At 34.5% G+C, this 27500-nt stretch overlaps 1 protein-coding gene across 1 annotated transcript in view; it reads left to right on the top strand.

Moving 5' to 3' along the window:
• Positions 1–27500, top strand: part of LOC137616314 (parapinopsin-like) — a 501664-nt gene that overhangs the window by 427269 nt on the left and 46895 nt on the right. The window contains exon 4 of the mRNA XM_068345962.1: positions 19154–19286. Within this exon, the coding sequence (XP_068202063.1) occupies positions 19154–19286 (133 nt within the window). The remainder of the gene's footprint in view (positions 1–19153; positions 19287–27500) is intronic.

Here is a 27500-nt window from a genome sequence, read left to right as displayed (position 1 = left end):
TTGTTTGAGTTTTCTATACACTTTTTCGTTCATTTCTCCATAGCAGAAACCTCGAAGTGAGTCTTTCCAATCCGTTGGTATTGAGGCTTCAAAATGTCTCCTTTTTCTTGTTAGGTCTTCAAACGCTCTTCGGTTTTTAATTTTCATTGAATTTATATGCTTTTCTAATATACTTCTCTGTATATCACCAAATGGTTGATCTTCTATTTTCATTTTCCCTGTGGTTCTTCTGCATATATATATATATATATATATATATATATATATATATATATATAATATACATGTATATTATATATATATATATATATATATATATGTATATATATACATATATATATATATATATATATATATATATATATATATATATATATACATATTTTTATATATAAGGCATTTCTTGGAAATAGCTTATATATTTTATTACAGATTTTTTAGATTTACGACAATGTTACTCTGTATACGTTGTAAGCTTACCCCACTTTCTCTTGGATTTAGAGAAAAAAAAATCTTTGGATTTTGTAATCTTAAATTCAGCTGTTGCTTATCCATAGACCCCAATAGATATACGGAAAAATATTGAAACCGTTAGTAAACTTTATAATTGAACTGAATTAAGACTTAAGGCAAGAAAGATTTGGATTTTACAAAAATTAGTTTGACTCCTTAATATGGTCTCTCTTTAAGAAGATATTGAGAGAACTGTCTCCCACAGCACACATTTTTCCTAGATTTAATTTCTTCTAAATGGATATAAAGATAAAACTGCAATGTAAGAAAAAATTGCCATTGGCTTTTTATGAGTAAAGGTAGAATTAAGGGTGCTATCATCTTTTTTATAAATTTCAAGCACTTTCTTTCCAGTACAACGATAAAATTTTCAAAATATGACATTAAAAACGTAATCTATTCTGTATGAAAGCATATCAAAAGACATTTAAAAGTTTGCTCATTGCCAGCACCATCTGGACATTTTTCCGAGTTCTTCTGTTTTCCCCCAACGAGTTAATAAAATTCTCTTCTCATTTTTCCCTTATATTGCCGACATAAAATCTTGCATCACTTGATACATTCGAAAGAAATAAATATTTACATCTTTGCATTGACAATTAAGATTCACTTACGTCATTGGAGATTAACACTCAATGTTATTAAGTCCCTCGATCTCTCTCTGGATATTTTTGGGGAAAGTTTTATTAAATGGCATTAATCTTTCTCTTCTTTGCAAATGGCCTTTGATATTTTTACATATTTCTACCTCTTCAATATGTATTTTAATGTGCCATAGCCTTTGTACCATGGTCTTCCACTGTCTTGGATTGGAGTTCTCTTGCTTGAGGATACATTCGGGCAGGCTATTCTATCTTGTTTCTCTTCCTCTAGTTTCGTTAAAGTTTATATAGGAGATATCTATTTTAATGTTGTTAATATTCTTGAATTATTTGATTTTTCCTTGTTTCCTTTCCTCACTGGGCTATTTTCCCTTTTGGAACTCTCTGGGCTTATCACATCCTTCTTTCTCAACTAGGGTTGAAGCTTAGCAAATTAATAATAATAATAACAATAATAATAATAATAATAATAATCATAATAATAATAATAATAATAATAATAATAATAATAACTTTGTAAACCCACGAAAAATCAAAATTCCCAAAGAAGTTACGAGTCTGGTATATATGTTTTTTGTTTCGCAACTTTTCAACAAAAACTCAAATTTATTGTCCTTAAATATTATAAGGAACAATTTTAACTGAGAGTCTCTTTATAAACCATTATTTGTTATTCTCGTTTCTTCCATCTGTGTACAGATTATGTTATATTTACATAATTTGATCCACAAATGTTATCGTAATGTCTTAAAAGCTTTTCTTTTTGAGACAATGTTTTCTAATTGTGGTAATTATGAGAACATTCTTAAAGGGTTTCCGATTCTTATCTGTCATTATAATAATAGTTATCATCATCATCATCATCATCATCATTATTATTATTATTATTATTATTATTATTATTATTGCTCTTACTATTATTATTATTATTAGTAGTAGTAGTAGTAGTAGTAGTAAGCTACTAGCCTAGTTGGAAATGCAGGATGCCTTAAGTCCAAGTGCTCCAGCAGGGAAAATAACCTAGTGAGGGAAAGAAATAAGGTAATAAACAACAAGAGACTTTTAAGAATAACAACATTAAAGTAAATCTTTCTTATATAAACTAAAAAAAAAAAGCCAACATGACAAGAGGAAGAAAATTAAGATAAAATAGTGTGACCGAGTCTACCCTCAAGCAAGACAGTTTTATTTCAGAGGACAATTTACACACATTCCTTCACTGTAAGGTATTCTATTCACCACATAATTTTATAGTTTATATAAGTAATATTTATTTAATGTTGTTACTGTTCTTGAAACATTTTATTTTTCCTTGTTTCCTTCTTCACTGGGCTATTTTCCCTGTTGGAGCCCCTGGGCTCATAGCATTCTGGTTTTCCAACGAGGGTTGTAGCTAGGCTAATAATAATAATAATAATAATAATAATAATAATAATAATAATAATAATAATAATAATAATAATAACAGTGAAGCCTTTGGGCTTATGGCATACTGGTTTTCCAACTAGGGCTGTAGCTAGGCTAATAATAATAATAATAATAATGATAATAATAATAAAAATAATAATAATAATAATAATAATAATAATAGAAATAATAATAATAATAATAATAATAATAATAATAATAATAATAATAATAATAGTATCTTCTGATAGGTTAAAGAATGCATTCATTTACCTGTAATAAGGAGCTTTATAAATTTCCTGGCATTATTCGTAATACTTCCACATTGCAGGAAATTTACCAGTCCACTTACACAAGAATGACATGCATGCTCTTTATAATAAAACGAGAAAATGTTGTTCATTAATCACTTAAAAGAAATTTAATTTTGACTTATATTGCCGACATGAACCATTGCATCACTCATTAAGATTCATTTACGTCATTAGAAATCCCTCACCGTTATTAAGTCCACTGACCTCTTTTTGGATCTTTTCAGTTAAAGATTTATTAATAGGTATTACTCTTTCATAAATAGCAGGATTAAAGAAGATCTTCTCTCCGATTGAAGATCTTTTCACAAGCGCTACACACAAGAGGTATTATAGTCTATATTTTAAAATGCTTATAGGATATGAAGGGTTTATGGCATCAAGGTCGGGGGGGGGGTCTACCTGTCAGCATTAGAACATGGGGTAAAGCCTTCCAATGGGTAAACATAAGTAGACACAAAGGAATAAGTTCCCAAGACGTGTGCCGCCTCGCCATACATATAGGCTAAGTGGAAAGTGAAAACAGTCACCCTAGGACAACAGATGTGACTATCCAACTCCCAGAGGGACCTTCAAGACTGCAGCTCCCTGCCGTGACAAGTCGACAGCATGGGAGGATTGACACCCTCACCAAACCAGAAAATTTAGGCGATGAAAGGTGATGGTGCATTAGTGAAAATTTATCAGACCTGGCCACCGGCTAAGGTAGTGAGGTAGCCTTAGTCAGTGCTGATAAAAAACACACAAGAAACACCAAAAAAAAGGTAGGTGGGATACTCATAAACATAACACACTGTAAAAGAATAATGTAAAACATATTCTAACAATAATATGACTAAATAACTAAGCGTTTCTGAGCGATTTGGTAACATGCTGTAATGGCGTCGACCGCATGCCGGCCACAAAATAATAAAAGAATATAAATAAAAAAATATGTGGTGGAGATGCGAAATTCTCCAACACATATAAAAGAGTGTACTCAACTTAGTCGATGAGGAAGAAGCCGAATCATCCATGATGGAAAATCACTCAAAAAGCTAGGAAAACCGGCAGAAAATCCTGCAAGCGATCGTCAAATATAACGCTGCAAAGAGGGAAATTATTCAACAGGAAAGTTGTTAGTTGTAGCACATTAAGATCGGGAGTTGTAACGGCTCACTTGCCCATGTATCATACCTTCTACCTTATCGTTCGAGACAAGGTTAACTCTATTCGGGGAAGGATAACCATGGCTTGTTATTAACACGTCCCTGATTTATACACGATATCTCTCGGGATATTCGCTCCAGAGGTCAAAACTCTGTTGATACCTCTGAGGTAAAATTTCTCTGGTTTATCACTCACATAAATATCCCAAGTAGAAGCTGCAAATGAAGAACTTCCATCAGGACGACATGGATATCTCACCAAAAATAGATTTAGATGTCAATAGTCTATATTATAACATACTTATGGGAAATTCTATATTGTAATCGTTTGCGCATATTAAAAATTGTGAAAGACACTAAAATCACTTCGTAATTTAAAGAAAAATTATTATTCATATTGACCTTTAGGAAGAGGCATTTTTCCATAGAGAAATTTGCCATAAATGACTTGAATAAATGTATTAGTTTTATGAATAAGTATTGCTAAAGTTAATTTTTAATAACGGAAGTTAGCTCTGCACGTAGAGATATCAAGACACCAAACCATTTTAACAAGTGTAAAAAAAATATATCCATAAAATAGCAACCCATTTGTTGGTGCACTGTTATCCCGCTTGATTCAAGCATCAATCCAATATGCGTATGCTTTTAACCATTTTTTTCACCCACCCATTTAGATGTAGTGATTCTCATTTTGTACAATATATCCTTCGCTTGCATAGCATTCATGTGATCGAAGATATAAAGGTAAATTGTGTGAAAATGTGATCGAAGATATAAAGGTAAATTGTGTGAAAATGTGATCGAAGATATAAAGGTAAATTGTGTGAAAATGTGATCGAAGATATAAAGGTAAATTGTGAGAAAATGTGATCGAAGATATAAAGGTAAATTGTGTGAAAATGTGATCGAAGATATAAAGGTAAATTGTGTGAAAATGTGATCGAAGATATAAAGGTAAATTGTGTGAAAATGTGATCGAAGATATAAAGGTAAATTGTGTGAAAATGTGATCGAAGATATAAAGGTAAATTGTGTGAAAATGTGATCGAAGATATAAAGGTAAATTGTGTGAAAATGTGATCGAAGATATAAAGGTAAATTGTGTGAAAATGTGATCGAAGATATAAAGGTAAATTGTGTGAAAATGTGATCGAAGATATAAAGGTAAATTGTGTGAAAATGTGATCGAAGATATAAAGGTAAATTGTGTGAAAATGTGATCGAAGATATAAAGGTAAATTGTGTGAAAATGTGATCGAAGATATAAAGGTAAATTGTGTGAAAATGTGATCGAAGATATAAAGGTAAATTGTGTGAAAATGTGATCGAAGATATAAAGGTAAATTGTGTGAAAATGTGATCGAAGATAAAGATGTAAATAGTGTGAAAAAGTGATCGAAGATAAAGATGTAAATAGTGTGAAAAAGTGATCGAAGATAGAAAGGTAAATTGCGTGAAAATATAATCGAAGCTGAAAAGACAAATTGTGTGAAAATGTGATCGAAGATATAAAGGTAAATTGTGTGACAATATGATCGAAGATGAAAAGGCAAATTTTGTGAAAAAGAGATCGATGGTGGAATGGCAAATTGTATGAAAATGTGATCAATAAAGGAAAGATAAATTGTGTGAAAATGTGATCGATGAAGGAAAGACAAATTGTGTGAAAGTGTGATCGATGAAGGAAAAACAAATTGTGTGAAAATGTGATCAATAAAGGAAAGACAAATTGTGTGAAAATGTGATCTATGAAGAAAAGACAAATTGGGTGAAAATGTGACCGAGGGCAAAAGGCAAATTATTTGAAAATGGGTCCGAGAATGGAAAGACAAATTGTGTGAAAAAGTGACCTATGATGGAAAGCAAATTGTGTGAGAAAGTGACCTATGATGGAAGGCAAATTGTGTGAAAAAGTGACCTACGGTGGAAGGCAAATTGTGTGAAAAAGTGACCCATGATGGAAGGCAAATTGTGCGAAAAAGTAATCAATGATGGAAAGACAAATTGTGTAAAAAAACGTAATCGATGATGGAAAACAAATTGAAGGAGAAAGTGACCTATGATGGAAGGCAAATTGTGCGAATAAGTAGCCTAATGGATGATGGATAGACAAATTGTGTAAAAAAAGTAACCTATGATGGAAGGCAAATTGTATGAGAAAGTGACCTATGATGGAAGGCCAATTGTGCGAAAAAGTAATCGATGATGGAAGACAAATTGTGTGAAAAAAATTACCAATGATAGAAGGCAAATTGTGCGAAAAAGTGATCGATGATGGAAAGACAAATTGAGTGAAAAAGTGACCGATAATGGAAGGCAAATTGTGTGAGAAAGTGACCTATTATGGAAGGCAAATTGTGTGAGAAAGTGACCTATGATTAAAGAAAAATTGTGAGAAAAAGAGATCGAGGATGGAAAAGACAAATTGTGTGAAAAAGTGACCTATGATGGAAAAGAAATTGTGTTAGAAAGTGAACTACGATAGAAGGCTAATTGTGTGAGAAAGTGATGGATAAGAGAAAGACATATTGTGTGAAAAGGTGACCTATGATGGAAGGCAAATTGTGTGAGAAAGAGACCTATGATGGAAGGAAAATTGTGTGAAAAAACGACCTATGATGGAAGGCAAATTGTGCCAAAAAAGTGATCGTTGATGGAAAAACAAATTGTGTGAAAAAAGTTACTTATGACGGAAGGCAAATTTTGTTAGAAAGTGACCTATGATGGAAGGCAAATTGTGTGAAAAAGTGACCTATGATGGAAGGCAAATTGTGTGAAAAAGTTACTATGATGGAAGGCTTAAGGTGTGAAAAAGTGATCGAAGATGAAAAGACAAATTGTGTGAAAAATTGACCTATGACAGAAGGCAAATTGTGTGAAAAAGTGATCGATGATGGAAAGACAAATTGAGTGAAAAAGTGACCGATAATGGAAGGCAAATTGTGTGAGAAAGGGACCTATGATGGAAGGAAAATTGTGAGAAAAAGTGATCGACGATGGAAAAGACAAATTGTGCTAAAAGTGATTGATGATGGAAAAAAAACAAATTGTGTGAAAAATTGATCAAAAATGGAAGGCAAATTGTGTGAAAAAGTGACCTATGATGGAAAGCAAATTGTGCGATAATGTGACATATGATGGAAAAACAAATTGTGTGAAAAAGTGACCTATGATGGAAGACAAAAGATGTGAAAAAGTGATCGATGATGAAAAGGCAAATTGAGTGAGAAAGTGATGGATAAGGGAAAGACATATTGTGGGAAAAGGTGACCTATGATGTAAGGTAAATTGTGTGAGAGAGTGACCTATGATGGAAGACATTTTGTGTGAAAAAGTGACCCATTAAGGAAGGCAAATTGTACAAAAAAGTGATCAACGATGGAAAAACAAATTGTGTGAAAAAGTGATCTATGATTGAAGGCAAATTGTGTGAAAAAGTGACCTATGATGGAAGACAAATTGTGCGAAAATGTAACATATGATGGAAGGCAAATTGTGTGAGAAAGCGACCTATGATGGAAGGCAAATTGTGTGAAAAAGAGACCTATGATGGAAGGCAAATTGTGGGAAAAAAGTGATCGATGATGGAAAAACAAATTGTGTGAAAAAAGTTATCTATGACGGAAGGCAAATTTTGTTAGAAAGTGACCTATGATGGAAGGCAAATTGTGTGAAAAAGTGACCTATGATGGAAGGCAAATTGTGTGAAAATGAGACATATGATGGAAGACAAATTGTGTGAAAAAGTAACCTATGACGGAAGGCAAATTGTGTGAGAAAGTGACCTATGATGGAAGGCAAATTGTGTGAAAAAGTTACCTATGATGGAAGGCAAATTGTGTGAAAAGTGACCTATGATGGAAGGCAAATTGTGTGAGAAAGTGACCTATGATGGAAGGGAAATTGTATGAAAAAGAGACCTACGATGGAAGGCAAATTGTGTGAGAGAGTGACCTATGATGGAGAGCAAATTGTGTGAAAAATTGACCTATGATGGAAGGCAAATTGTCCAAAAAAAAGTGATCGATGATGGAAATACAAATTGAGTGAAAAAAGTTACCTATGATGGAAGGCAAATTTTGTTAGAAAGTGACCTATGATGGTAGGCAAATTGTGTGAAAAAGTGACCTATGATAGAACGAAAATTATGTGAAAGTGACCTATGATGGAAGGCAAATTATGCAAAAAAAGTGGTTGATGATAGAAAAACAAATTGTGTGCTCAAGTGACCTATGATGGAAGGCAAATTGTGTGAGAAAATGACCTATGATGGAAGGCAAATTGTGTGAGAAAGTGACCTATGATGGAAGGCAAATTGTGTGAAAAAGTTACCCATGATGGAAGGCAAATAGTGCGAAAAAGTGATCGATGATAGAAAAACAAATTGTGTGCAAAAGTGACCTCAGATGGGAGGCAAATTGTGTGAAAAAGTGACCTATGATGGAAGGCAAATTATGTGAAAAAGTGACCTATGATGCAAGGCAAATTATGTGTAAATTTTATTGGGTATGGAATAGCCAATTGTGGGATATTATGATCCAGAATAAAAAAAAAATATTGGAAAAAGTGATTGAGGATGTAAAGCAAATTGTGTAGAAATGTGGCCGGAGATGGAGAGGTAAATTGTATGAAAATGGATGGAAGGGGGAATGGCATATTGTGAGAGGATGTAATTAAGCATGGAATACCAAATTATGAAAAAATGTGACAGAGGATGGAGAGGAAATTGTTTGAAAATGTTACCAATGATAGAAATGCAAAAGGTATGTAAATTTAGTCGTGCAATCACTAAGCAGAAATTCCTGGATTAAATTTTACTACGGTTTTCGATATATTAGAGCACACATGAAGAAAATAGATAAAGCACAGACTTGGATTAGAACCAATATATTAAAAAGAAAAAGAAAACAATTATTGCAATACCAGTAAAAACGACATAGATATGTCTAGAAATTATAGGAGAAATCCAGTATTGAAGGTTAAAAATTGTGTAGTCCATTAATGGTTAAGCCCACCTACTATTAACTTTTTATTATTATTACAGAAATGAAAAAATGCAAGTCTTTTAGAAGAATATTTTCCATGTTGGAGACATTGGGCTTATAGTATCCTGCTTTTCCAACTAGGGTTGTAGCTTATTATTATTATTATTATTACTATCCAAGCTACAACCCTAGTTGGAAAAGCAAGATGCTATAAGCCCAGGGGCCCAAATAGGGAAACATAGCCCAGTGAGGAAAGGAAATAAGGAAATAAATAAATGAAGAGAACAAACAATAAATCATTCTAAAAAAGGCAACAACGTCAAAACAGACATGTCATATATAAACTATTAACAACGTCAAAAACAAATATGTCATATATAAACTATAAAAAAGGCTCATGTCGGCCTGGTCAACAAAAAAGCATTTTTAAGTTCTACTGATTCAACTACCCGATTAGGAAGATCATTCCACAACTTGGTAACAGCTGGAATAAAACTTCTAGAGTACTGCGTAGTATTGAGCCTCAGGATGGAGAAGGCCTGGCTATTAGAATTAACTGCTTGCCTAGTATTACGAACAGGATAGAATTGTCCAGGGAGATCTGAATGTAAATGATGGTCAGAGTTATGAAAAATCTTATGCAACATGCATAATGAACTAATTGAACGACGGTGCCAGAGATTAATATCTAGATCAGGAATAAGAAATTTAATAGACCGTAAGTTTCTGTCCAACAAATTAAGATAAGAATCAGCAGCTGAAGACCAGACAGGAGAACAATACTCAAAACAAGGTAGAATGAAAGAATTAAAACACTTCTTCAGAATTGATTGATCACCGAAAATCTTAAAAAACTTTCTCAATAGGCCAATTTTTTGTGCAATTGAAGAAGACACAGACCTTAAATGTTTCTCAAAAGTAAATTTGCTGTCGAGAATCACACCTAAAATTTTGAAAGAGTCATACAAATTTAAAGAAACATTATCAATACTGAGATCCGGATGTTGAGGAGCCACCGTCCTTGACCTACTTACAATCATACTTTGAGTTTTGTTAGGATTCAACTTTATACCCCATAATTTGCACCATGCACTAATTTTAGCTAAATCTCTATTAAGGGATTCACCAACCCCAGATCTACATTCAGGGGATGGAATTGATGTAAAGAGAGTAGCATCATCTGCATATGCAACAAGCTTGTTTTCTAGGCCAAACCACATGTCATGTGCATATAGTATGAAAAGTAATGGGCCAAGAACACTACCCTGTGGAACACCGGATATCACATTCCTATACTCACTATGGTGCCCGTCAACAACAACTCTTTGAGATCTATTACTTAAAAAATCAATATAACGCTAAGAAACGACCCACCCACTCCCAACTGTTTCAGTTTGAAAACAAGGGCCTCATGATTTACACGGTCAAAGGCAGCACTAAAATCAAGGCCAATCATACACACTTCCTGACCACAATCAAGGGACTTTTGTACAGCATTGCAGATTGTAAGAAGGGCATCACATGCTCCAAGGCCTTTACGAAAACCAAATTGCAAACTAGGGAGTAGATGATTACCTTCAGCAAGCCTATTAAGGCGTTTTGCCAGAAGACGTTCAAAAACTTTAGATAATATGGGAGTTATGGAAATTGGGCGGTAATCAGTGGGACTTGAGCTACCACAAACACATTTACATAGAGGAGTAACATTACCAATTCTCCAACAAGTGCTAAAAGCTCCTCTTCTTGCTAACTTGCGCAAAATAACAGATAATTTTGGAGCTAAGAAATCTGCTGTCTTTATAAAAATCAAAGGAAAAATACCATTTGGGTCTACACCTCCATAAGCATCAAGGTCCATCAACAGAGCTTTAATCTCACGAGATCGAAAAGCTAAACTAGTTAGTTTAGCCTCAGGAAAACAGGAATGAGGAAGTTCAAGTTTTTCATTACTCTATTTACTGTCAAAAACATCAGCCAAAAGGGTTGCCTTTTCCTTTGGACAGTGAGTGACTGGCCATCAGGTTTAAGTAAAGGAGGAACTGTTGCATCTACACCAAAGAGTGCAGATTTAAGGGTAGACCACCATTTATGTTCCTGAGTTGTACCAGAAAGGGTTTCTTTTATGGTTAAATTGTACTCCTTTTCAGTTGAGGCATAAACTCTCTGAGCAAAAGCTCGAAGCTGAGTATAGTTGCTCCAGGTCAAATCTGATCTGTTACCCTTCCAAAGGTGATAGGCCTCCTGCTTCTCCAAATAAGCACGTCTACAATCATCATTAAACCACGGTTTGTCTTTCACTCGATACCTTAGCACACGAGAAGGGATACGCCTATCGATTATGTTGACTAGATTCTCATTCAAAGGGACAACAGGATCTACACTATTATATAATTGTGACCAATTCAAGCACAAAAGATCATGCAAAATCCCATTCCAGTCTGCTTGGGATTTCATATAAATTTTACAAGAATATGATATATCAGGGACAAGCTGCTCAGTCTTCACTAATAATGAAATCAAAGCATGATCAGATGTCCTGACTGGAGAACCAACCTTACTAGTTATAACGCCAGGGGAGTCAGTGTATACGAGGTCCAAGCAATTACCAGACCTGTGAGTAGCTTCATTTATGATTTGCTCACAGCCTGATTCAGAGGCAAAGTCTAAAGCTCTTAAGCCATGGCGATCGGTAGGAGAGATAGAACTTAACCACTCCCTATGGTGAGCATTAAAATCACCAACAAAGACAAAAGAAGCCTTTTCTATCATCTTCTTGTATCTTAGCCATAATGGTAAGAAAACGATCGAAGATAGAATCATCCATGTCTGGATTCCGGTAGATCGAACACAAATGAAAGTTGTTATGCCTACCACAAACTTTTATTACCTGAATCTCATGACATCCACATTGATAGCAGGACTTAAGAGAAGCAGGGTACTCGGTCCTAATATACACCGCCATTCCCCTGGCCCTAGGGATGGCATTGCGTTTCAACATTATTGGCTTCTTAAAACCACTTATAAGGAGCTCAGATGAGTGCCTCATATTAGAAACCAAAGTTTCTGAGCACAAAAGAATATCTACTGTCTGGATGCAACTGCAAGGTCTTGGATATTTGCATGAAGACCACGAATATTGCAATACAGAAGACGACATTGACGAAATCTAGGACGTACTGGTCCCGGATTTCGCTCAATGTCTCCAGACAGCATAGCTAGTAATAATAGAAATAATAAAGTGTGTTGGATTCAAAATGTTTGGGATAGTAAGAATTGCTAGAAATTCGACGATTATTTATTTATATACATCCGTTTTTACTGGACTGTTAATTGTACGTAAAATATGTTATATATAAAAAGATGAAGATAGTTATTTGCAAAATATAGACTTTCAACATACCTAACTGGTCTCTTATAATCAGAGACAAAATATAGAAAGGATTTGCCATAGAAAACTTCAGAATTTTTTCTACCGAAGTGTTAATTGTAAGTAAAATGAGTTATATATAAAAAGATAAAGATTATTTTTTGCAAAATGTAGTCTCTCAACAAAAGTAACTGGTCACCTAAAAGCATAGCCAAAATATAAAACGGATTTTCTATAAGAAGCTTCATAAAAAATACGAAAATAAAAAAAAAGAATAGTGACTAACAGGGAAGGAGATTGGCTTTGGAAAAAAAAAGACTGTAGCAAATGGCCGGAGTAAAAAATCTTATGGGAGTTCCGTAGAAGTAGGAAATCGGATAATCCAGGAAAGAGGAACTGAAAACATGAAAATGAAAAGGAGAGTGAGTAAATTAAGGAAAGAATTGGAAGATAATTGTGGAAGAATGAATGAGCTTGTGATAGACGAGTAAATAACATGATTCAGTTACATATAAACGGGATTAGATGATATAAGGAAGGGAAAATACACAGAATCAGAAGGTTTAAAAAAAATTAAAGAAGCAATTGAAATATAAAGCAATAACTCCCGATAAAACAGATAGAAGACTGGGAAAAAATATCTTATGAGTGGAAAGGATCTGGAAAGAATTGAGGGGATAAGAAGAAAGGAAAATACAAGATAGAAGGGCAAGAATAATATAATGAGAGAGAGAGAGAGAGAGAGAGAGAGAGAGAGAGAGAGAGAGAGAGAGAGAGAGAGATATATATATATCTGGTGAAAAAAAAACGTGTTTGTACAAAAAATCAAAATAAATCAAAGACAGATGGAGAACACCAAAGTTTGTTGGCCAGATCCACTTATACATCTTAATAGAGATCACGGAAAAATCACCTATGCAAAAATAACCACAATCAAAATAATTATAAGAGCCAGTATGGAGACTTCCATCCAAGTCAATGCGTGAAAGTTTCCGTCGACTTTTCTCGTTACTGCAACTTCGTGGGTGGAGAAATGACACGCAAGGTATCATCGTTATCAATCCGCAAGTGGAAATGTCACAGCAGATATATTGACTGGATCCCTAGCTAGACTTAGCACGGTTTCTTCGAAACATCACGATTCCTGAATTCTCACTGCATATATAAATATATATATATATATATATATATATATATATATATATATATATATATATATATATATATATATGTGTGTGTGTGTGTGTGTGTGTGTGTGTAATTTTAGTTTTTTCAAATAAGCCATATATTTTAAGACCTTAATGTCTGGATTCTCTTATCAACCTCGGGATCAGAGTCCTAAGGCTGAACCAACTTATGGTCTAGATTCTCTTATCGACCTCGGGATCAGAGTCCCAAGGTGGAACCAACTTAAAGTCTGGATTCTCTTATCGGCCTCGGGATCAGAGTCCCAAGGCGCGACCAACTTAACGTCTGGATTCTCTTATCGACCTCGGGATCAGAGTCCCAAGGCGGAACCAACTTAACGTCTGGATTCTCTTATCGACCTCGGGATCAGAGTCCCAAGGCGGAACCAACTTAACGTCTGGATTCTCTTATCGACCTCGGGATCAGAGTCCCAAGGCGGACCCAACTTAACGTCTGGATTCTCTTATCGACCTCGGGATCAGAGTCCCAAGGCGGACCCAACTTAACGTCTGGATTCTCTTATCGACCTCGGGATCAGAGTCCCAAGGCGGACCCAACTTAACGTCTGGATTCTCTTATCGACCTCGGGATCAGAGTCCCAAGGCGGACCCAACTTAACGTCTGGATTCTCTTATCGACCTCGGGATCAGAGTCCCAAGGCGGACCCAACTTAACGTCTGGATTCTCTTATCGACCTCGGGATCAGAGTCCCAAGGCGGACCCAACTTAACGTCTGGATTCTCTTATCGACCTCGGGATCAGAGTCCCAAGGCGGACCCAACTTAACGTCTGGATTCTCTTATCGACCTCGGGATCAGAGTCCCAAGGCGGACCCAACTTAACGTCTGGATTCTCTTATCGACCTCGGGATCAGAGTCCCAAGGCGGACCCAACTTAACGTCTGGATTCTCTTATCGACCTCGGGATCAGAGTCCCAAGGCGGACCCAACTTAACGTCTGGATTCTCTTATCGACCTCGGGATCAGAGTCCCAAGGCGGACCCAACTTAACGTCTGGATTCTCTTATCGACCTCGGGATCAGAGTCCCAAGGCGGAACCAACTTAACGTCTGGATTCTCTTATCGACCTCGGGATCAGAGTCCCAAGGCAGAACCAACTTAACGTCTGGATTCTCTTATCGACCTCGGGATCAGAGTCCCAAGGCAGAACCAACTTAATGTCTAGAATCTCTTATCGACCTCGGGATCAGAGTCCCAAGTCTTATCGACCTAGGGATCAGAGTCCCAAGGCGGAACCAACTTAATGTCTGGATTCTCTTATCGACCTCGGGATCAGAGTCCCAAGGCGGAACCAACTTAATGTCTGGATTCTCTTATCGACCATTGGATCAGAGTCCCAATGCAGAACCAACTTAATGTCTGGATTCTCTTACCAACTTTGGCATCAGAATCCCAAGGCGGAACCAACTTAATTTCTGGATTCTCTTATCGACCTCGGGATCAGAGTCCTAAGGCAGAACCAACTTAATGTCTCGATTCTCTTATCGACCTCGGGATCAGAGTCCCAAGGTGGAACCAACTTAATGTCTGGATTATCTTATCGACCATTGGATCAGAGTCCCAATGCAGAACCAACTTAATGTCTGGATTATCTTATCGACCATTGGATCAGAGTCCCAATGCAGAACCAACTTAATGTCTGGATTCTCTTATCAACTTCGGCATCAGAATCCCAAGGCAGAACCAACTTAATGTCTGGATTCTCTTATCGACCATTGGATCAGAGTCCCAATGCAGAACCAACTTAATGTCTGGATTCTCTTACCAACTTTGGCATCAGAATCCCAAGGCGGAACCAACTTAATTTCTGGATTCTCTTATCGACCTCGGGATCAGAGTCCTAAGGCAGAACCAACTTAATGTCTCGATTCTCTTATCGACCTCGGGATCAGAGTCCCAAGGTGGAACCAACTTAATGTCTGGATTATCTTATCGACCATTGGATCAGAGTCCCAATGCAGAACCAACTTAATGTCTGGATTATCTTATCGACCATTGGATCAGAGTCCCAATGCAGAACCAACTTAATGTCTGGATTCTCTTATCAACTTCGGCATCAGAATCCCAAGGCAGAACCAACTTAATGTCTGGATTCTCTTATCGACCTCGGGATCAGAGTCCCAAGGCGGAACCAACTTAATGTCTGGATTCTCTTATCGACCATTGGATCAGAGTCCCAATGCAGAACCAACTTAGTGTCTGGATTCTCTTACCAACTTTGGCATCAGAATCCCAAGGCGGAACCAACTTAATTTCTGGATTCTCTTATCGACCTCGGGATCAGAGTCCTAAGGCAGAACCAACTTAATGTCTCGATTCTCTTATCGACCTCGGGATCAGAGTCCCAAGGTGGAACCAACTTAATGTCTGGATTATCTTATCGACCATTGGATCAGAGTCCCAATGCAGAACCAACTTAATGTCTGGATTCTCTTATCGACCATTGGATCAGAGTCCCAATGCAGAACCAACTTAATGTCTGGATTCTCTTATCAACTTCGGCATCAGAATCCCAAGGCAGAACCAACTTAATTTCTGGATTCTCTTATCGACCTCGGGATCAGAGTCCTAAGGCAGAACCAACTTAATGTCTCGATTCTCTTATCGACCTCGGGATCAGAGTCCCAAGGCGGAACCAACTTAATGTCTGAAATATCTTATCGACCATTGGATCAGAGTCCCAATGCAGAACCAACTTAATGTCTGGATGCTCTTATCGACCTCGGGTTCAGAGTCCCAAGGCGGACCCAACTTAATGTCTGAATTCTCTTATCAACCTCAGGATCAGAATCCCAAGTTGGAACCAACTTAAAGTCTGGATTCTCTTATCGACCTCGGGATCAGAGTTTCAAGGTGGATCCAACTTAATGTCTGGATTATCTTATCGACCTCGGTATCAGAGTTTCAAGGTGGATCCATCTTAATGTCTGGATTCTCTTATCGACCTCGGGATCAGAGTCCTAAGGCAGAACCAACTTAATGTCTGAATTCTCTTATCAACCTCAGGATCAGAGTCCCAAGTTGGAACCAACTTAATGTCTGGATTTTCTAATCTACCTCGGGTTCAGAGTCTCAAGGCGGAACCAACTTAATGTCTTGATTCTCTTATCAACCTCAGGATCAGAGTCCCAAGTTGAAACCAACTTAATGTCTGGATTCTCTTATCGACCTCGGGATCAGAGTTTCAAGGTGGATCCAACTTAAGGTCTGGATTCTCTTATCGACCTCTGGATCAGAGTCCCAAGTGGAACCAACTTGATGTCTGGATTCTCTTATCGACCTCGGGATCAGAGTCCCAAGGACTCCAACTCGGACCAAGGAAACAGTTTCCTTTGTCCGAGTTTGAATCCACGGCCAACAAAAAGATATTATCATAAGGTTAATTCCCTCTCGGGTATCTGATCCCCAGGTAGAATGAAATCCATATTAGAAGGTATTTGTCGCTTATATTAATGTATGTATAAACACGTCAAAATGTAAAAAAATTATATATAGTGTATATACATGCGTGTATTTGTATTTATCTACATATAGTAATCTGTTTTCCTTAATGATGGGTGTTTTTTTATGATAGCCATTTTGAAATAGGGGGGAAGCAGGGCAGGAAACAATTCTTCAAACTAGAAAACTGATGTCGATCTCTGCACCATTGAACTATTATAATTAATAAATTGATTATCATAACTGAGTGCGATATTAAGATTTCTATTTAAGCCTAACGGCATAATATGCACGTATAACTAATCAGAATTCAATATCAATTTAATCATCAGACCAATTTCCACGTAGCCTACCAAGAAATTAAATTAGGAGCGATTTACACATTTCAATTTCAGCATTATGATTTGATTGGTATCTACATCTTTAATATCGATAAAGTTCAAACTGCAGCAAATGTTTTCATGTTGAACAAGCTGGCATAAGTCTTTTAATAATTTATATATAAAATATCTGTTTTAATGTTGTTAATGTTTTTAAAATAATCTATTTCAATCGTTCATTACTTCTTATATCGTTTATTTATTTCCTTATTTCCTTTCCTCACTGGGCTATTTTTCCCCGGTAGAGCCCTCGGGCCTATAGCATCTTGCTTTTCCAACTAGGGTTGTAACTTAGCTAATAATAATAATAATAATAATAATAATAATAATAATAATAATAATAATGATCATAATAATAATAATAATAATCATTCATATTCTACCGAGCCAAAATCTTTCATTGTGAGGCATTTTGGAATTGCCTAGTATAATTTGTTTTGTTTGATTTGTTTACCTAATCATCAGTATGACCATTGATGCATCACAGTGTACGATCAAATTCATATCAGCATAATGCGGTGGCCGATGCGGTAAGTTCCCTGACTGGTGAACGCCAGACTGGGGTTCGAGTCCCGCTTAGACTTGCTAGTTCATTTGGTGGCTGCAACATCACCATCCTTGTGAGCTAAGGATGGGGGATTTGGGTAGCCTATAGGTCTACCTGCTGAGTCATCAGCAGCCATTGCCGGGCCCTACTTGGTCCTAGCTTGGGTGGAGAGGGGCCTTGGGCGCTGATCATAAGTATATATGGTCACTCTCTAGGGCATTGTCACTGTCCCTTGCTTCTGTCATTCATGAGCGACCTTTAATGTGAAGATTAATCTGCAAAAGGTTCTTTCAACTTTCGGTTTTTCCTTGTGAAAATTGGTTCATAATCATAATCTGCCCTCATGCACTTCGATAACTTCTTTCCTTTTTTCAATCTTTATTCCATTCTGCTTCTATTTTTCTCTATCAAAATTGAGAGAAAATTCCAAAATAAACAAAAAATAAATACCGTTTTTCAAATTCTTAAGCATAATTAATCACAGTTGGGCGCATAGATAGTATGGCTGTTGATTGAAATTGGTTTCATTGTTCTTTTCTCTTTGTCAGGTGTGTCTAGTTTGTGAAATGATCTTCCTAATTTGGCGTTTGAATCGGTGGAATTTTATAAGTTCAAACGATTTCCAAATGAATTTCTATCGAACAAGTTGACTTACTACGTAGTTTGATTATGACTGATTGGTTTACCTTGCCTCTGATCTGTAATTTCTATCTAGTACTTTTTATATAACGAATATTTGTTAATTCTCTATTTCATCTCTGGACAATGATATTTTCCCTAATGGACCCCTTAGGCATCCGGCTTCTCCAACTATTATTGTAGCTTGGCTAGTAATGGTAATAATGAATGATTTTTTATTTTTACTGTTCAGGTGTGTATAAATTATCCATTTTATATATATATATATATATATATATATATATATATATATATATATATATATATATATATATAAGTGTGTGTGTGTGTATCTATCTATACATATATATAAATATATATATATATATATATATATATATAGTATATATATTTATATATATAAATGTATATATATGGATATATATATATATATATATATATATATATATATATATGGTATATATATATATATATATATATATATATATATATATATATATATATATACCGTATATATATATATATGTGTGTGTGTGTGTGTGTGTGTGTGTGTGTGTGAATCCTACGTCCATCACTAATAGATTTTTGTTTTTGTCCAACAGCTGTTCTATTGACTGGGAGACAAGATCCCTGAATAATACTTCGTACATCGTCTTCCTGTTCACTCTTGGTTTAGGACTACCGGTTGCTGTCATGGGATTTAGTTATACTAACGTCATTTCTACGTTAAGACAGGTAAGGAAACAAGGTATGATATGCGTACAGACACCTGACTTTAGTCTCTTTAAGAAATTTTATGATATTCGGTTTTCTCGTAATCGTAAATATTAGCAGAATGTACATAATATATTCCAGGTAAACACGCTGCGTTGCAATAAAAATATAATTCACCAGCGTCAAATATTTCACTAAACAGCATTCAAAATGTATTTATCAATTATTCATAATTTTGTATGCATATACATTTGCTTCCACACTTTACATGAAATCTATTTGGATAACAGCTTTAACAAAATATGTGTATATCATAATTCTTTTGACCGGATAATATTTTATGAAGAGAAAAAAATAACCAAAAATATATACTGCCAGTATTTAATGTTAAATATATGAAGTATCAAATATTCATAATTTTGTATACATATACATTTGTCTCCACACTTTACATGAAATCTATTTGGATAACAGCTTTAACAAAATATATGCATATCATAATTCTTTTGACCGGATAATGTTACTTGAAGAAGAAAAAAAATAATAAAAAAATATATACAGCCAGTATTTAAAGTTAAATATATAAAGTATCAACTATTCATAATTTTGTATGCATATACATTTTGCCTCCACATTATACATGAAAAATATTTGTATAACAATTTTATGATAGATATGTATATCAATTCTTTTGACCGGATAATGTTACTTGGGAAAAAAATATCTCTCTCTCTCTCTCTCTCTCTCTCTCTCTCTCTCTCTCTCTCTCTCTCTCTCTCTCTCTCTATATATATATATATATATATATATATATATATATATATATATATATATATATATATATATATATATATACAGCCAGTATTTGAAGTTCCTCAGTGCCAAGAAAGCCAAGATCAAGGCTTGAAAATCTGAAAGCCTCGAGGCAGAAAATGGGTTTGGGGTCTGAATCCCATCTCTAAACAAGATGATATCCTTTGATTTATCCACGGCTCTGCAAACAGCGTTGATGGCAGACGGTTCTATGAGAGTAGAAAAGAAAAGTACAGAAATTTCACAGAGTCTATTGTTACTGCAGGGGCCCCTCAAGACCATAATTCTCTTGATCAAATGATACTCGTTGGAAAGTACGGATTAATCTCTCTCTCTCTCTCTCTCTCTCTCTCTCTCTCTCTCTCTCTCTCTCTCTCTCTCTCTCTCTCTCTCCCTGGTTTTATGGTGATATGAGGAGGCTTAAATCTTTAATGTGATAACCCTCAATAACAAATAATAGCAATAATTATCACAGAGGGAAATGCGATTTCAATTGGAGAAATGTCCCTGAAGTTAATTTAGTGTTTGGTAAACACTTTGATGATAGATTTTAGATAGAATTAAAATGCGCAAAGTTGAGGAGAGTCAATTAAAGATTGCCCTTTGTGGTTCAAAAACGAGAAAAGTTAAAGAATAGACGGTATTTAGAATTAAACTAATTTAATTTTTTTTTTTTCAAATACTGAAATCGTAATTGACCGAGTTTACTGACTATGGAAGACAAACCTGCGGCCTAATAGAAGTTACGAATAATTAGCCATGATGGTAATTAACAATAGAACAAAGAAATAAAGTTGCTTTGAATTTTACAAATATTTAGGATTTAATTTTGTTTTCTTTACGAAAGGCTCTCACATAAAAGAGGGTCAATGAGAAAATACTAGTGTTTAAAAAAACAAAAAATTTCTTATGAATCTGCTAAACTTATGATAGGGCGCATATAGAACGGCTGTATAGAGTATTGAAAATGTATTTCCAAATAGTTTTTAAAAAGAATATTTTATTAGGAAAATTAAATTTGCCTATGAGTGTTGTACGTATTGCAATGTCTCTGTGACTATGCTACTTTAAGATTGCTGGAGTAATCAGCTAAATGAGGAAAAGATAAAGAGTCATTAGTGAAAGTTTTATTTGTCACAAAAGATGGAGGTTTAATTAATTGTAGAAGAGCTGAATTTTGCAGTTGGTATTTTATTAACAGATGATGCCAAGGAAAGAATTTGATAATCCGTGTTAAAACCAGAAGTAAAAGTATACATTAGAAAGAGCGAGGTCATTGTGTGAATAGGAAGGAAAGGTGGGACAGAGCAAGTGATATGGGTTAGCAAAAACTCTCAAACAGATATTTTCAAAACGAAAACGTCTGTTAAGTATTGATATTGTTCATGATTTACGCACTTATTTGGTACACGCTCGCACACTGTAACATTATGGCCTGTTTTATCTCTCGCTCTCCCCCGCACTGATAATATGAACCTGTTTAAGCTTACTATATCATGTTTTATACTGTTTGAATTTTGTGTTATTCTTGCTCTCAACTATGTTTAAAAGCTCGTTGTCTTGTTGAATAAAAGTAACTTGCTGTTACCTCGTCTATGTGTTAATACACTACAACCACCTCCCATTATGAAATGCTTAGTTGTAAGACAAGACGAATTATTCGAGCAGTATTTGAAGAGTAAGAAGCGTTTAGCGGGTGAAAGCAATACGGTGAAAAGAAAGTTCGTGATCTGGTGGTTTGATAACATGGTTTTATGAAAAATGGAAAAATCAAATAAAGATAAAACAGGAATGTAGTTCAGACATGCGGGAATAATTTATAGCGAAAAGTAAAACGTGCAAGTTTAGTGGGTTCGTGAAGTGGTAACTGGTTAGGCGGAGCTAACATTATTTTATAGCTTCTTCAATAGAGATTACGGATTACAAAAATGTAAATTTCAGAATTAATTTTTTTTCATTTATCGTATATGAATTTCAAATGGGAAAGTAAAATGATATTCGCATATATTCACCTTTCTTTCTTTGTGTTTATCAGAGGGAAAATTAGTTTATGAAGTAATATGTTCCTCTTATTTCCTCTAAGTCATGTTTTAGTTAGATATTATTACACATTGTTGATGTCCGTCCAATATTTCACAAACGCTGTTATTCACCTTTGCTTTCTCCGTTTTATAACTCACCTCTCTTATTCCATCATCTTCTGTAACATCCACTCACTGCTTCAATTATTCTACCAACTGCAGTAGCATTTGCTGCTACTTGTATTCTCGAGACTTTCCTCTTCTAATAACTTTCTACCATTTTTCACTAGCTTTAGTTGTTTCTTTTCACCATTCCCAATTCAAACTTTACCTTCCGCAAACTTCAGCCAATCTACACTCCATTTACGACTGACTTTCATATCCAAAAACCCTTCTTTTCACTGACTTTTTGAGTCACATCATCTATAAACATCGTAAACAGAGACTCAAAAGACAGTCTCTACTCCATCTGCACATTCATCTGTTAACAGCCCCTTCACTACAATCATAAAATCTTTTAGTCACTTTCCACACGGTACTTTTTACCAACCGAGAGCAACAAGTTCTCTCATTATCGGCTCTATCGTTAACTTCTTATAAGGCCTGTATCTACCACAAAAATGTTTTACTTTTGTTATCTAGCTTCTCACATCACTGCTTAATATCATAAACTTAATCAACAGTCCATGACTTTTTGTTTAAAGTTCTGATCCTAAATTTTCCACATTAGTCCCTCCATTATCTCTTTTACATTCTCACTCAAACTTCTACCGTATAACTTCCCGTGGAGGATTAAAGGCTTTGAGCACATAAAACTATAATAGGTCCTTACTTCTACTTCATCTTTTTATATAGAGAGAATAACCTGGCGTGTGTAGTTGTCAGTGGCCTTAATAAACCAAAACTTATATAAAGATTTTGTCCCAGGAGGAGTTCGCATCCCCCTAATAATCAGAATAACCTGACGTATATAAATTAGTTGACAATGGCCGTAAAAGACAAAAATTCATATGAATTTTTTTGTTCCAGACGGGGTTCACATCCTCTTACTAAAAATCAGAATTACCTGACGTGTATAGTTGCCAATAGCCTTAATAAACCAAATCTTATATAAAAAAAAATTTGTTCCAGATGAGGTACCAGTCACATCATCCTCCTAATGATTTCTTGACCTTAGAATACGGAAGTGTAATCTAGCACTAACTAAAAGCAATTCTAGATAATGCATTATGTATGTGTGTGTATATATATATATATATATATATATATATATATATATATATATATATATATATATATATGCATATACATTGTATATATATATATATATATATATATATATATATATATATATATATATATATATACTGTATATATATATACTCACATATTAAGATTTAAAATAACCCTTGCCCTTTTCAAAGAGTGGTTTGTGATGAATATAAAAACTACCCCAAGTCTTCTGAGAAAAGATTTATCTAGAAGGCAAAACTCGATATGAAGTTGAGGAAATGATCTCGCTCTTCTCAGACAACATTAGCAATCCTGATTGGGCATCTTTTTTTATTTGGGGGATCAGAAGTACTGACAGGAACCTAGTGTTCATTTGACGATGGAGAGATTCATGCAAATGTGGGGGGGGGAGCAGATTAATCAACATAATGATGAGTGAGATCGTTCTCTAATGATCTGTATGTTGATTGAAGAGTGTTGCATTGTTGATTTCCCCTTTTCTCACTTATAGTTACAAACTGTTCATTAAAATTATTCCAAAGTGTTTTTGAAAGCACTATTTTATAGATGTAATAAGTTCCAGGAGGACATAGGTATTATCAATTTGTTACTTTGATTTGTGTGTATAAGTAGATAACATAGTTATATAATGTTTTCAATACATACATAATACTTCCCCTTTCTCAGGTAAAAAAGACTGAAGACTTTTGTGGAAAGTTTTTATTTTTCTGAATAAATTTGGTCAGTCGATGATCAAGTAACTTAAGAGCTCTAACAAGCAAAGGCTGCAATATCGCCTGAAATGGAAATTTCTTCCATCAATTTTATTTCATATTTCAATTTTTTTTTCAGTTTGAAACGTGGAGTTAAGATATTATTGATATCTTTGCAATGTATATAGTGTATCTATACATACGCACACTAATGGATGTATATATGCAGCGTGGTGATGAAAATGACCAAACTCCAGACAGACACAAATAAGGGCATGTCTGTAGTGAACTAGAAATGGTTACATTTGTTGGTGGTGATGTGTATATATATATATATATATATATATATATATATATATATATATATATATATATTGGCATATAACACGTACAGACACTTATTTATATATACATATATCTTTATATAAAAGGCAGTATCTATGTGTTCACGTGTGTTTTCTATAGAAAGAGAGATTAGAGAATCTAAGAAAAAAATAAAAGAGTATTCCTATGTAAAATTTCCCAAGGAGGATAATGGAAGTGTTCATGAGTCTTTAAGTGGTCCCCTAAGTAAGTTGTGGGGGCAGAACCTTTCAACCCTCTTTCTTGAAATCGGGCAGACTGGCACCCTAGAGTTCCCCTGTTTTAAAAGAAAAATTTACAAAAATTTTTACAGAATATTTAATGAATGTCTTTTAGCTCCAATTAATGCTAGAACGATAATGATTGGGGATTAGGGAGAAATTAGTGATTGTTAGAAAGACTAATGAAGGTTCTTGTAATTCAAGAACATTATGGTTATAAAAGTTATTTGTAATTGGCAGTGTAGGCGAAATCTTATGTAACAACGAAATAGCTGAAAAAAAGAAAAATGGATGTGGGTGAACGAATAAGGTTATCAGGTTCTGTTACAAAAGCAAACTTTAACCTAAGGGGCACTCAGTAGAGCACAGACCTCCGCCGCAGCTATCTATTTCTCGATCTTGACCTTGACCTTCAACCTTAACATGTATTAATTGGCGGGCATTTTCATACACACAAATATGAACCAAGTATGAAGTCTCTGTGACAACGATGTCCAAATTAATGCTGATTACGTGATTTTGACATTCTGGTTGGACATGACCTTGATCTTTGACCTTGACCTCCCAAAATTTAAACATTTCCAGCTTTACATAATAGTTAATCCTTGCAAGTTTCATTACCCTACGATTAAAATTGTGGCCAGGAAGTTGTTCACAATCAAACATACACAGGCACATAAACAGGGTGTAAAACATAACCACCTTCTAACATAGTTGGCGGAGGTAAATATAATGAAAGTAGATAAAAAAATACCCAGCAAGGGCAAATAATAATAATAATAATAATAATAATAATAATAATAATAATAATAACTTTCATTGAACGTAATTGGTTCCTCAGTGGCGTTGATTTTGAAAAGAACTTTTTTCATCTTCTTTTATTGTGTACTGACATATTAAAGCAGAAGAATTGTGGATAAGAACAATAGAAAAAAATTCATTTAAAAATTAACGCCACTGAGGAAGCAATTAGTTTCAATAAAAAAATTTTAAAAGAGGGTCTACTCCAGAAACAATAATAATAATATTGATAATTTTAAAAACAACAATTTCATATTTCTAATAATAATAATTTTTATAATTTTATTAACAATAACAACTTTAAAAACTATGATAATTTTAATAATTTTAATAATAAAACTTAAGAATTGATAAGAATGTCATGAAGAAAGCTACAGTAGTTGAATGAAAGGGTTTAAGAGTACAAAGTACTATGTAGTTACACGGCAAAACATCTTTTAAACCAATAGCAATTTTATCCAAACTAAATGGAAATATTCGTAGTTCTCAATTTCTGATTAAGAAAACAGTAATTAATATAGATTATGAGCAAATTGCAGACTGCCGGGTTTCTAATAATCACGTCAATATCAATAGTTTCTTTTTATAGACTAGTCTTTGAAGATTGTATATAAAGAAATTTAGTTTGCAATGAACAAATGATCAAGAATCTTCAAAAGAATTCTTTATTAATATTCCTGTTCCTAAGATAAGGAAATCTTAGAAAGATCTTAGAAAGAAAGTTATATCGATAGAAAAGATATAGTATTATACAACAAATAATAGACAACGGGACAAAAGTATTTTTTAAATCAGGTGAGCATACTTTATATATAAAATACAGAGTATATAAGAAAAGCAAATAAGGTTCAGCTATAGGCCTAAAATATTTGTAGATAACTAAGTATTGAAAGAACAGAGGGAACACATACAATAAAGCGTAGAGACATTTTATAATATTATTATTATTATTACTTGCTAAGCTACAACCCTAGTTGGAAAAGTAGGAGGCTATAAGCCCAGGGGCTCCAACTGGGAATATAATCCCGTGAGGAAAGGAAACAACGAAATATAAAATATTTTAAGAAGAACCATATCAAAATAAATCTCTCCTATATAAACTATATAAACTTTAGCAAAACAAGATGAATACAAATAAGATAGAATAGTGTGTCCGAGTGTAGCCTTAAGCAAGAGAGCTCTAACCCAAGACAGTGGAAGACCATGGTATAGAGGCTATGGCACTACCCAAGACTAGATAACGGTGGTTAGATTTTGGAGTGTCCTTCTCCTAAAAAACTGCTTACAATAGCTAAAGAGTCCCTTCTACCCTTACCAAGAGGAAAGTGGCCACTGAACAATGATAGTGCAGTAACCCCTTGGGTGAAGAAGAATTGTTTGGTAATCTCAGTATAGAAGAGAATATGTAAAGAATAGGCCAGACTATTCGCTGTGTGCAGGTAAAGGGGAAAATGAACTGTAACCAGAGAGAAGGATCCAATGTAGTACTATCTGGCCAGTCAAAAGACCCAATAACTCTCTAGTAGTAATATCTCAACGGGTGGCTGGTGCCCTGGCCAACCTACTACCTACCAAAGAGCAAATGATCGACAGATAAATAGTAAATAAAAATCCTCAGAATTACGACAGGTAACAGGAGGGTTAATTTCCATGCAGATGAGATGATTATCATAATGTATTCATTTCGGATAGCAGGTAGTTTACATTTAATCGAATTGCTTAGTGGCAATTACCAAGAGGAAGCTTTGTAGGGAAATGGGAGTAACAAGCAGGATATAATGACAAATCGTTTGGAAAATCTCACATAGTAGATAGCCTTCAGAGCTTTGATGTAGTTTCCATTGCCGTGGAACAATAGTATTCAAATTATTATTAATATTATTATCATTATTATTATTATTATCATCATCATTATTATTATTATTATTATTATTATTATTATTATTATTATTAATAGTAGTAGTAGTAGTAGTAGTAGTAGTAGTAGTAGTAGTAGTAGTATTATTATTATTATTATTATTATTATTATTATTATTAATACTAGCTAAGCTACAACCCTAGTTGGAAAAG

The sequence above is a fragment of the Palaemon carinicauda genome, chromosome 22 (assembly GCF_036898095.1).
Source record: "Palaemon carinicauda isolate YSFRI2023 chromosome 22, ASM3689809v2, whole genome shotgun sequence".
In the NCBI taxonomy this organism is placed as follows: domain Eukaryota; kingdom Metazoa; phylum Arthropoda; class Malacostraca; order Decapoda; family Palaemonidae; genus Palaemon; species Palaemon carinicauda.
This window is presented reverse-complemented; position numbering and strand designations above follow the sequence as displayed.